This window comes from Borostomias antarcticus (assembly GCF_949987555.1).
Source record: "Borostomias antarcticus genome assembly, chromosome: 19".
Classification (NCBI taxonomy): Eukaryota; Metazoa; Chordata; class Actinopteri; order Stomiiformes; family Stomiidae; genus Borostomias; species Borostomias antarcticus.
This window is the reverse complement of record NC_140252.1, coordinates 13706737-13719816: the sequence shown is the minus strand read 5'-3', so window position 1 is coordinate 13719816 and position 13080 is coordinate 13706737. Positions and strand designations below refer to the sequence as shown.

The 13080-nt window shown below is 51.1% G+C and overlaps 2 protein-coding genes across 2 annotated transcripts in view; one reads left to right on the top strand and one right to left on the bottom strand.

The window, feature by feature from the left end:
* Positions 1-13080, bottom strand: part of trim67 (tripartite motif containing 67) — a gene marked incomplete at both ends in the record, with an annotated part of 298614 nt that overhangs the window by 102672 nt on the left and 182862 nt on the right. The window lies entirely within an intron of this gene.
* Positions 1-13080, top strand: part of igf2r (insulin-like growth factor 2 receptor) — a 34322-nt gene that overhangs the window by 15169 nt on the left and 6073 nt on the right. The window contains exons 20-40 of the mRNA XM_084453431.1: positions 778-879; positions 1884-2061; positions 2552-2725; positions 3030-3179; positions 3486-3664; positions 4240-4327; positions 4466-4675; positions 4984-5114; positions 5345-5448; positions 5587-5720; positions 6555-6751; positions 6843-6969; positions 7283-7414; positions 8139-8410; positions 9145-9348; positions 9812-9961; positions 10381-10747; positions 11177-11329; positions 11558-11792; positions 12361-12497; positions 12750-12876. Of these exons, the coding sequence (XP_084309557.1) occupies positions 778-879; positions 1884-2061; positions 2552-2725; positions 3030-3179; positions 3486-3664; positions 4240-4327; positions 4466-4675; positions 4984-5114; positions 5345-5448; positions 5587-5720; positions 6555-6751; positions 6843-6969; positions 7283-7414; positions 8139-8410; positions 9145-9348; positions 9812-9961; positions 10381-10747; positions 11177-11329; positions 11558-11792; positions 12361-12497; positions 12750-12876 (3551 nt within the window). The remainder of the gene's footprint in view (positions 1-777; positions 880-1883; positions 2062-2551; positions 2726-3029; positions 3180-3485; positions 3665-4239; positions 4328-4465; positions 4676-4983; positions 5115-5344; positions 5449-5586; positions 5721-6554; positions 6752-6842; positions 6970-7282; positions 7415-8138; positions 8411-9144; positions 9349-9811; positions 9962-10380; positions 10748-11176; positions 11330-11557; positions 11793-12360; positions 12498-12749; positions 12877-13080) is intronic.

Here is a 13080-nt window from a genome sequence, read left to right as displayed (position 1 = left end):
TAAGACCAAGGAGCTTATAGTGGACTTCAGAGAGAAGGCAGCCCTACACCTCCCACTCTCCATCAATGGGCAGGTTGAAGAGAGGGTCTCCTTCTTCCGGTTCATAGGTGTCACCATTCACCAGTCCCTCTCATGGGACCTGAACACCAATCTGATTATAAGCAAAGCCCATCAGAGACTCTACTTCCTCCGTCAGCTCTTTCATAAGCCTACCGACTGCCCCGCCTGCAATACAGAATGTCCCCCTGCACTAGGGACTGTCATTGTTTTTTGCATTATGCACTATGCGTTTTTTTTGTCATGTATTGATGTCTGTTTGTAGTATATAGTTGTCTGTATATGGTATATGTGAACACACACCAAAAAACATTCCTATCAACTGTATAAATAAACTTGAATCTTGAGTGTTACCCGGGGGAGGCCCGGAACCCCAAGACAGAACCCGGGAAACCCAGCGGTGGCTGAATGCTTCTACATGCCCCTTTATGTTCCTGTGGCCTCAGACCGCCGTCCGTCGTTCTCACAATATCAGGATGGTCTCCTCCCCTTTCCCCTCATTGTTGTCATTGTTGTCTATCCAGAAAGAAAGAGATTAGTTTTGTTCAGACTCGGCCGGGGATCGAACCCCCATCCTCCGAATCTCAGGGCGGACACTCTAACCACAAGGCCACTGAGCTGGTAGACTTGCTGGTAGTGGATCCTAACTGTATCTGTGTTCTTCTGTACCAGACTTGCTCAGTAGTGGATCCTAACTGTATCTGTGTTCTTCTGTACCAGACTTGCTCAGTAGTGGATCCTAACTCGGGCTTCCGGTTCAACCTGCTGCCTCTAGCCTCCAGTACTGGCTACAGGGCAGAGGGCAATGGCAAGACCTTCATAGTGAGTCGCCCAACCTGCACACACACACACACTCACTGTGACGATTCCGTCTCGGTCACCGCCCTACCCGATGTAGTTGACTCCCAAACCATCACTCACTTTTTTCCACCAATCACCTGTCACCAAATCCACTCAACCAATTCCAGTGGTTTATTTAGAGGCTCTTCCCTTATTCCCTAGAAGCGCGCGACAAAACAAGGAAGTGGCTAGACCGTCCTTTGTTGAATTGTTTCATTGATACTCAATGCCGTGGAATAATAACGACCCAAAGAATAGCATTCAGCTACGGGATTTACACACTAGCGATTATTCACTGTAGCCTACTGCTGAAACTTACGGGGTGACAGTGACGGTGTCGTGAGTGGAATTGTTATTTTGTTTTGTGCTGGTTCGAGATTTAAGTGTACAGATCCAAAGACTGAACTGAGCCAAGGACTCTTATTATAATTTTTTGTGCGGTTTTGCGCTGTCGGAATTGGACTGTGTAGCTCTGGATCTGACTGTTTGGTGCGATATATTTTCGATTTGTGATTGATTTATGGTGACGGCCTATGCGAATGAACTGCAATTTGTTTTGTTTAATTGCATGCTTTGGTTGAATATATTTTGATTTTGGCTCCGTATATTACGTGTGCATGTGCCTTATTTGCCCTATTGAATGCAACGCATTGGTACGGTGTATTATTTAAATGTGTGGTATAATGGTTATGAGAAAAATATAATTTAATATTAAGAACGGAAACATTGGTACCTGTATGAGGGTTCATGAGAAGTCAATATACTATAAAATATACAAATATAATATAAAAGAGCTGATACATGCACCCTTTGTGAGGTTGACTGACCATAGGGGATAAAAAAGAACCTTAAATCTTTCATTGTCAGGTTTAGCCTGACTGGCAACCACATTATAAAAATAGTCAAACCGTCACACACACACACACACACATATGTGCATGCACGAGTGGCGTCTGAGTGTGTATTGTGTGTGTGTGTGCGCGCAGGTGAACATTTGCGGGCCCGTGTCGGTGTGCGGTCTGGCGGGGGGCCAGGCTGTGGCGGGGTGCGAGCTGGAGGAGGGGGACCGGCCCACGGCGGCCGTGGGGGTCGAGAGGACCCTGAAATACTCCACCGACGGACTCCTGACGCTCACGTACAAGGGAGAGCTGGACAAGCCTACGGGTAGGGTCCACACACACACACACACACACACACACACACACACACAGCTGGTTAATACTTAGACGTGCCTACTGGTCTCGGGAACAGAAGTGGAATTCTGAAAGCCCTACCAGAGCAATAATTATTTATTACATCTCATTAGTGCAATAAGCATTAATTAAGTGCAGTCTACCTTAATTAATTTTTATATTGCATCATCTGCACAGTGTGCTATTTTAGCACTATAGTACTTGACTTGTGATGTGAGTGATGAATGTGTGCTATGTGAGTGTTGTGTATTTGTGTGTATCATGTTTTCGTGTTATCGCACACTGATCAGGAGTAGCACTCCAAATCTCCTTGTATCCTGTACATTGACAACAAAACTTTCCAATCTAGTCTAAAAGAGCATCGGCTCTTAATGCAAGCTAGATCAGTACAGTACCCGCACACACTGCTCAGGACAGGTGCGGGGTACTAACCCTTCTTCCATCTTTAACCCCCCCCCCAGGTACCAGGAACACCTTCACCATCAGTTTCGTGTGCAACCAGGAGGCCCACCCCGGCAGGCTGAAGCTGATGAGAGAGGAGCTCAGCACCAAGACGCACACCACCCACGACGTCTTCTTCGAGTTCGCCACCGCCATGGCCTGCATCCCCGCCCCCGTGGACTGCCAGGTTACCGGTAAGGACCGGCCCCTATCTCTCTCTCTCTCTCTCTCTCTTTTTCTCTCTCTCCTTCTCTCTCTTTCTCTCTCTCCTTCTCTCCACTCTCTTTCTCTCTCCTTCTCTCTCTTTCTCTCCTTCTCTCTCTTTCTCTCCTTCTCTCTCTCTCTCTTTCTCTCCTTCTCTCTCTCTCTCTCTCTTTCTCTCTCTCCCTCTCTATTTGTGTGTGCCAGAGAGTGTGACGTGAATTGGGAAGAAGCCACAGCACCATAAATGCCCCGCGTTTACAATTGCATTGCGCTCGTTGACGTTTACGTGTCCAGATTCCCATGGTAACGAGTACGACCTGAGCCACCTGAGTCGGGACGGCGAGGACAGCCCCTGGGTCGCCATGGACACGTCGGAGCAGGCCAAGACACGCAAACTCTACATCAACGTCTGCAAACCCCTGCCTGTTGTACAGGGCTGCCCAGGTGAGGGGCTGCACACACACACACACACACACACACACATCAGTGGCCTATGAGGGTAGCGTGTCTGGCAGTGCCCCACGAGCTCTTTAACAGTTCATATTGCACAGCCCGCTTTGCTACAGCATGTCTTTTCAAATGTTTTGAATAGGGTTTGAGTCCTCTCTCTTAGTAATAAGTTTACCTCTCTCGCTCTCTTAGTAATACATTTACCTCTCTCTCTCTCTCTCTCTCTCTCTCTCTCTCTCTCTCTCACTCTCTCTCTCTTTCCCTTCCTCCCTCCCTCCCTCGCTCTCTCGCTCCCCCCAGTTGGTCCATTGGGGGCGTGTGGGTCTATTGGCGGGGTGGGGGTGAACCTGGGCTACGTTCAGTCCAGCCCCCAGGTGGCGTCGGACGGGTCGGTCAGCATCGTGTACCTGAACGGAGACAGGTGTGGCAGCGGGGGACACTACTCCACACGCATCCTCTTCCAGTGTGACGACCACCCTGTGAGTGACACACACCACACACATCCTCTTATAGTGTGACGTCCACCCTGTCTGTGATACACACACCACACACATCCTCTTATAGTGTGACGTCCACCCTGTCTGTGATACACACACCACACACATCCTCTTTCAGTGTGACGTCCACCCTGTCTGTGATACACACACCACACACATCCTCTTATAGTGTGATGTCCTTGTCTGTGATACATACCACACACATCCTCTTATAGTGTGACGTCCACCCTGTCTGTGATACACACACCACACACATCCTCTTATAGTGTGACGTCCACCCTGTCTGTGATACACACACCACACACATCCTCTTATAGTGTGACGTCCACCCTGTCTGTGATACACACACCACACACATCCTCTTTCAGTGTGACGTCCACCCTGTCGGTGACACACAGCAGACAGCACACAAACAACTACCTCTGTGGAATATAGAATAGATTGGAATATATATGGAATATAGACCCCCCCCCCCGTCTTCAGTCCAGCTGAATGCAGTATAATCATCTCTGCATGTTCACATTGAATCAAATCATATCTTATCGTTCTGTCTCCAGGGCTCGCCAGTGTTTGACCGTCTGGACGGCTGTGAGTACGTCTTCATATGGAGGACCTCGGAGGCCTGTCCTGTCAGGAAGGCCCAGGGTAGGTTGACTGACTGAGTACTGACTGATTGACTGACGGATTGATTGATTGGATTGACCTGGAATCCATCACCAAACTCATCAAAATATTCTCAACCCCTTCTCGACCCCCCCCCCCCCCCCCCTCACCTCACCCCAGGTGATGACTGCAAGGTGCGTGACCCCCGGAGTGGTTATGAGTTTGACCTGAACTCTCTGTCGGTCAGTGACTACATGGTGCGAAGCGGCCGTTACCAGTACCACCTTTCTGTCTGTGGAGGGCTCAAGAAAGGCGTCTGCGCCCACAAGGATACAGAGAGCGACCCTGTGTCTTCCTGTCAAGTGGAAGGAAATACTCATAAAATTGCCGGTACATAAAAGTTTGACCTGAAGTGTCCATGATATCAAGTCTAAATTATTTTAACTATATGGTCTCTGGCTGCTAAATAAAGGACACAATTCCTTGAATACATGTTATGTAAGATGATCTCATTATACAGTATCTCTCTTGGATGCTTCATTCATACCTACGTAGATTCTGGTCATAATCGCAGAATGTTATGTTGTAAAAAGCACTTCGTTACCCGTATCTCTCTGTTCCTCTCTTGTTATTTGTTACGTTGTAAAAGATGAGACCGTTAGTTACCCGTATCTCTCTGTTCCTCTCTTGTCTGCCAGGCATGGCGTCTAAGAACCTCATCTACGTGGGGGACCAGATCATTCTAAACTACACCAGCGGAGAGACCTGCCACAAGATCTACCAGAGGTCCACTGAGATCTACTTCACCTGCCACCCCGAGAAGCACCCGGTCAGTTGCAGCTCAGACAGGGAGACCAGGTCGAATGTGAGATCATAGATCATAACACAGTAGTAACTGCATCTGAAGCCGGACCTACACAGAACGAGCGCCGTCGGCTGTTGCGTTTGGTCAGCTCCAGAACATGCTTCCATACATTTTATTTATATACAGTTTATCCATGTATTGACGATCGGGACTCTGGGAGTGTCTGGTGTGTCATGTGTCGTCTCTGCTCCTAGGGGGTGCCAGAGTTCATCAAGGAGACCCCAGAATGTACCTACCTGTTCACCTGGCAGACTGCTCTGGCCTGCATCCCTGTCAAGACCACCAGCTGCTCCTACAAGTAAGACCCCTCCCCTGTGTGTGTGTGTGTGTGTGTGTGTGTGTGTGTGTGTGTGTGTGTGTGTGTGTTTGTGTGTGTGTGTGTGTGTTGGTGTGTGTATTCTGTGTGACCGAGGTGTGTATTTGCCCCCTCTCACAGTGACGGCAAGGGCCACTCCTACGACCTGTCCTCCCTGGCTATGGACTCTATGAACTGGATGGTGGAGTCCCCCACTGGAGACCAGCAGGAACACTACTACATCAACGTCTGCAAGTCTCTAGTTCAGCAGGGTGGTGAGTACAGCTATCCCCCCGCATCCCCGGGGGACCATCCCAATCTCACATTCCGTTTGTCTACGCGGATCAGTCTGGCCAGGCTTAGTGTCACGATGCCGGAGTTTGGAGATCACCGCCTCCGAAGGTCTGGAGACATCTCCTTTGAAAATCGTTGCTAGAACAGGGCCTAAAGACGTTGCATTGGCTCTGCAATGCAGGTTCTCTCAAATTGTTCCCACGCACTTTTAGCAATGAAACATGGATGAATGTCTTCAGTCTCTAGTTGAGCACAGTGTTTAGAGACTGACTCGTGAGTCTAGGCCAGGCTCAACATAAATCTGTTTGTGCTCCGATCAAAATTTACTTGGACCAATCGGCATCCTATGAGGAAGAACTACTGGAAGTTACGGCCGTGGTTCAGGTGTGAAGACAGCGAGAAGCGATATATGGTTCGGTGATCTGATTGGTTGAAATTAGCCCGTGATTGACGGTGACAGACAGATGGTTCATCCAATCACCTGCCAAGTATTATTTTTGAAAGTGCCTGCCCTTTTCCAAACACTTTTCAACAACGCCTTCCCAGATGGTTCTGTGGAACAAACCATCTGGCGCGTCAGGTTAGAGTACAGTGCCAGGCTCCCTCAGCCTGAATGGAAATGGAGTAGTCCACTGAAATCCAGTGTGTCTGCTACTAATAATATTTATGTTGCTAATAAAACTTTTTTAAAGGACTATGTTACACTCATAGTCAAAAAGTGTCAGTTGATGATCTATGATCTTGACCGCATCAAGGAAACACTAACAATACTTCCTGGTTCCTGAACCATGTGACCTCTCCCCGGCTCGTGATAGGCTCCTGGAATTGCCCGTCGAGCGCCGCCTCCTGCCTGAAGAGCGGCGACCGCTACGTGAGCCTGGGGGAGGCGGAGTCGGCGCCGTCGTTCGACAACGGCGTCCTGGTCCTGAAGTACACCAACGGCGAGGCGTGTCCCGACGGCGTGCGCAGGAAGACCACCTTTGTCCGCTTCCAGTGCGACAAGGACAAAGTGGTGAGGGAGCACACACACACAAACACACACAAACACACATTTTGATGGCCAATCTTTACTCTTAAACCGTGTGTCTTGTGTCCCTCCACAGGAGTCTCGTCCCACGCTGATCACCGCCCTAGAGGACTGCGTCTATACCTTCGTCTGGTTCACTGCCGTCGCCTGTCCCCTCAACGCCGGCCAGCAGGGGGACTGTACGGTCACCAACCCAGCTACCGGTCAGTCTCGTGCGCACACACACACACACCCACACACACACACACATAAACCACAGACACACACAAAATGCACACACACCACACACAGACACACACACACACATATACACACACATAAACCACAGACATACACAAAATGCACACACACCACACACAGACATACACACACACATATACACACACATAAACCACAGACATACACAAAATGCACACACACCACACACAGACAGACACACACACATAAACCACAGATGCACACAAAATGCACACGCATACACACACACAAACTAAACACACTCTGTCTTGGGTCCAGGCCACTTGTTTGACCTCAGATCTCTGAACCGCACGGGGGGCTACACGGTCTACGATCACCAGGACCCCAGGAAGATGTTTCGGCTCAACGTGTGTGCCGCGCTGTCTGGCACTGGCTGCCAATCAGAGACAGGTTAGGACAAGTGGCCAATCAGACACTAGGATGGCAAATAACGCTCTTCCTTTGGCTCTAGTACACAGGTCCTGGTAGAATGTTCCAGTGGACAGATTTCAGTCTGACACAGTCTGACAGGGGAGAGATTTTCATGTCTGTGTTCATAGACGGGGCGTGTGAGTGTTCTCGGACAGTTTGTGTGTGCTATGAGAAGGTGTGTGTGTGTGTGTGTGTGTGTGTGTGTGTGATGTGTTTTTGTATTTTTTTTGTTTTTGTGTGGGTGTTTAGAGACCAAGTTTGTGTGTGTTCAAGCAAGGTGCATGTGTTTCTAATACGGTGTGTGTGTATGTTTGTGTGTGTTATAAGACGTGTGTCCTTTGAGACAGGGTGTGTGTGTGTGTGTGTGTGTGTGTGTGTGTGTGTGTGTGTGTGTGTGTGTGTGTGTGTGTGTGTGTGTGTGTGTGTGTGTGTGTGTGTGTGTGTGTGTGTGTATGTGTGTGCATGTGTATGTTTGTTATGGATGGGTTATGTATAACAAACATGTATCAGGACGGGAAGGGTGACTGTCCAATGATTGACCCTTCAGGTCTAGGAGATGTATAATTAAGTGAGTTAACTGTTCTATTTCACAAGTGTCTCCATGTGTACTTACCTGTGTGGGTACAGCACATGCGTGCGTGTTTACACTCTGTGTCTGTGTGTGTGTGTGTGTGTGTGTGTGTCTGTGTGTCTCATCCCGCAGGCGTGTGCATCAAGGACGCCAAGAGCGCAGTGAACGGCGGCAAGGCGAGCAGCCGTCTGTCGTACCTGGACCAGGTGCTGGAGCTGACCTACGAGGGCGGAGACGCCTGCGCCGCCAACCCCGCCCTCAAGCACAAGAGCGTCATCAGCTTCGTGTGCCGCTCGCCGTCCGGGGACAGCCAGGGGACCGGCGGCCCCGTCCTGGTGGACTCGGACCAGAACACCTGCACCCACTTCTTCTCCTGGCACACACCCCTCGTCTGCGAACAGCAGGTAACAGCCAGTCAGCAAGAGGAGGGTCAGGGGGGCTGACAGGAGGTCTTAGGGTTGGGGAGAGGAGGAAAGGGGGGGGGGGGATGTATTTATAATGTACCTAACCTGCGTAGGTAGGGTGCGTGAGCTACGTAGGCTGGTTAGCCAACTGACATAATCAGTAACAGTCTACAGTCACTACAGACATCAGCAGGGAGATCCCCCACGTCATCAAGCTTCTAACGGCTGTACAGCAGTGCCGGTGAATGGAATGTGCTTGAACAGGTCGACCTGACTAATCATCAAATGTTCTCCTATCCTCTTAATCTCTTAACCTCTTAAGCTTTGATATACGCGGGCACCAATGTGAACGCGTTCGTTTTATGAACGCGGAGGATGATTGGCCCGCGCAGGTAGCGGGCTGTGCAGGGAGGCTGATTGGCCTTCGTGATTGGTTGTTCAAATGCTGCTGGATTTGAAAGGTAATGCGCTGGCTCCGCCCCTGTGCCCATGTTTTGCGGCGCTTGACCCGCTTCTACCCTCTACGTTGGAAGTGTATTCTGTCCGGCAGGACCCTAAGGCCACGCCCAGGTCTGTCAGAGAACCAATAGCAAAGAAGCATCTCGGCTGTCCGTCAACAGACGTCTCGCCTCAGAGAAAAGCGTCAGTTTCTATGAGCAGGAAAACGGAAAAACAACAGACTAGAGTGGCGGGTGGCGGTCTAACCCCTCTTGTCACCCCCTCCCCTCCTCCAGGTGAAGTGTTCGGTCCTGCACGGGTCCACCCTGATCGACCTGACCCCCCTGGTGCACGTGACGGGGTACTACACGGCCACGGACGACGACTCGGACGACGACGACTTCTACATCAACGTGTGCCAGCCTCTCAACCCCATCCCGGGAGTCACCTGTCCGCCGGGCGCCGCCGTCTGCATGGACCCTGTCGACGGGCTTCCTATAGTGAGTCTCACACACACACACACAGTCAGATACACACACACATACACACACAGTCAGATACACACACACACACAATCAGATACACACACACACACACTCACGCACACACACAGTCAGATACACACACACACACACACAGTCAGATACACACACACACACACAGTCAGATACATACACACATACACACACACACACAGTAAGATACTGTACACACAGTCAGATACTGTACACACAGTCAGATACATACACACACACACACACACAGTCAGATACACACACACACACACACACACTCACGCACACACACAGTCAGATACACACACACACACACACAGTCAGATACACACACACACACACAGTCAGATACACACACACACACACAGTTAGATACACACACACACACACACACACACACGTATAGGCCAGCCCATTATTAAACACGTCTGTTCTCTCTCTCCTCCAGGACATTGGTAGAATCTCCTCCAGTCCAGAGTTCAACAACATGACCAACGAGGTGTCAATCACCTTCAGCAGCTCCACCCCCTGTCCCTTTGACTCCACCCTCAACTACACCTCCACCATCATCTTCACCTGCCAGAAAGGCCTGGAGCTGGTCAGTACACACACACACACACACACACACACACAGACATAAAGACACGCGTCTTCACCTGCCAGAAAGGCCTGGAGCTGGTCAGTACACACACACAGACATAAAGACACGCATCTTCACCTGCCAGAAAGGCCTGGAGGTGGTCAGTACACACACACACACACACACACACACACACACACACACACACACACACACAGACATAAAGACACGCATCTTCACCTGCCAGAAAGTCCTGGAGCTGGTCATTACACACACACACACACACACACACACACAGACATAAAGACACGCATCTTCACCTGCCAGAAAGGCCTGGAGCTGGTCAGTACACACACACACACACACACACACAGACATAAAGACACACACACACACCCTCTGTCTCTCCCTAAACCGGTCTGCGCGCCTGTCCCCAGGGCTCCCCCCGGATGGTCCGAAGGCAGGAGTGCGTCTACGCGTTCGAGTGGGCCACGCCCCTGGTCTGTCCGGACGCCACGCACACCAACGGCTGCTCCCTCATCGACACGCAGCTGCAGTTCACCTTCAACCTCTCGGCCCTGTCCGGGGAGGTGCCAGTGCCGGTGGCGGCCGGGCCGGAGTCGTACCGTATCAACGTGTGCGGCTCAGTGGCCGACCCCGCCTGCAAAGGCAGCGCCGTGTGCCGGCTGTCCAGCGGGGGGGCGGCGGCGTCCTACGGCATTCGCCAGGCCATGAACATGGACTACCGCCACGAGGAGCAGGGCGTCCTGATGAAGTACGGGGGAGGAGACCCCTGTCCACCGGGTACGGTCCTACACACTAGACACTACACGCGGTATAATGATAAACCGCAATAAAATTCGACTGTCCAGCATCAACCAAAGTTAGCCAACAGTCTCCAAGACACATTATTTTAATGTTCATGCAAACAAAACGTGCATAGTGCTGCTAATTTTAAATATAAAACTTTCATACTGTGATAATACTGATAACCGTGATAATTTGGGTCACTATAACCATGATCTGAAATTTCACTACATTGTTACATCTCTACTACACACTAGCCCTGTACCCTAGCACACTAACAAGATTACTACAGTAGCTAGACATAGTAGTCCTATATTAGCCATTAGCCTCCACAGCTCTATTGCCTACAGTCTCGAAGGACCCCTGGTACTGAGTGTGTGTGTGTGTGTGTGTGTGTGTGTGTGTGTGTGTGTGTGTGTGTTCCAGTGACAGACACGGAGGAGGTGTGCGTGTTCCCCTTCACCTTCCTGAAGAAGTCTTACACGGAGTGCACCACTGAGGGGCGGACCGACGGCAAACCTTGGTGCGCCACCACCGCCGACTACGACGTCGACAGGAAGTGGGGCCTCTGCGCCAAAGGTACATTCCACGCCGGCGGGGACGCCAGCGATGAATACATGTTCTGTCACATCGAAGGACATATTGGATAAAAAGGGTGTTTAACAACCCTCGACTCACCCGATCTGGGAAAGCTAAGCTGGGCGGGACCGGCTTAGCGCTTGGGTGGAAGGTGGTTGAAAAAAAAAGTAGTGTTCAGTAATGTTGACTGCACTGTGTGTGTCTCTCTATCGCTCTCCCTCCCTCCAGTCTCGGGGAATCGACAGTCGTCCATCCTCTTCACCTGTGACCAGTCGGCAGGCCACGGGGCCCCCAGGTACCTGAGCGGCACGGGGGGCTGCGCCGTGACCTTCGAGTGGCCCACCAGCGCCGTCTGCCCCCCCGTCAAGATGGACTGCCAGCTGGTGAGCCGGCACCAGACCTACGACCTGCGCACCCTCTCCTCCATCACCCAGCCCTGGAAGTTCAGCCACGGCGGAGACCAGTGCGTTAGACGGATGCGTCTCTCTCGTGTTGTTCTGCGTGCTGCTTTTCTGGCAACGCAGAAACCTCTTTCCTCCCTCTCACCGCCACTCCCCTGTCTTCCTTCAGTCCTTTCACTTTCCCTCCCTTCTGATCTCTCTCTCTCTCTCTCACTCACTCACTCACTCTCTGTCTCTTTCTCTCCCTCTATCTCTCTCCATCTCCTTCCATCTGTCTCTCTTTCCTCTCCCCCTCTCTCTCTCTCTCTCTCTCTCTCTCTCTCTCTTTCTCTCCCTCTATCTCTCTCCATCTCCTTCCCTCTGTCTCTCTCTTTCTCTCCTCTCTCTCTCTCTTTCTCTCCTTCCTGCCCTCTTTCTTTCTTTCTTTCTTTCTTTCTTTCTTTCTTTCTTTCTTTCTTTCTTTCTTTCTTTCTTTCTTTCTTTCTTTCTTTCTTTCTTTCTTTCTCTCTCCACCTCTCTCTCTCTCTGCTCCACTCCAGGAAGTCTTCTCTCTACGTTCTAATCCCTCAGTTCTCACCAGTAGAAGCTTCATGCGGACCGTGTCTTCCCTCTCCCGTCTGTCCCCTCCAGGTACTACATCAACCTCTGCCAGGGCATCCACGGGGGTCTGCCAGACTGCCCCGCGGGGGCCACAGTCTGCAGGAGGACCAGCCAGGGTCAGACCCAGACCCTGGGACGCGTCTACACCCAGAGCATGGGCTTCTCTGGTGGGTAGAGGCCCTGCCAGTTAGACCCCCCCCCCCAACTCCACCACCACCACAGCGCTACCGTACCTGCCCGTTCCCATACCTCACATCCTTATCATAGGGTCTACGTAGCACCTATACCATGGCAACAAGGGAGGAACTGGACTACGCTACCTTTGTGTGATCGGTTGTGTTTCGGGACAACGTTTGACATCGATAGTGTCCTATCTGTAGTGTTTAAGGAAATCTAATGCCCCCCCTCCTCCCCCCAAGCCTCCCCAGATAGCACGCTGCAGGTGAACTACACCCAGGGAGATGAAGTTTGCGGGACGGGCGTCAAGGCCAAGACCGTAGTCCAGCTGACCTGCGGATCCACCATGGGACACCCCAAACTGGTCAGGTGAGACGGGTTGCATTTAGGGGTCGAGGGTCAGGATACCGGAGGCCAGGAACCGGCGAAACGTACGGCTGTTCCGACTCTGTCGATGTGTTCCCAGCTGACAACGCGTTGAAAGTTACTGAGTGTTCAGGTTGAGATGATGCCTAACTAATTACGGAGAAGTGAGGAACATTCTGTTTGGTTTATACCTGTTAAAGTTTCTCC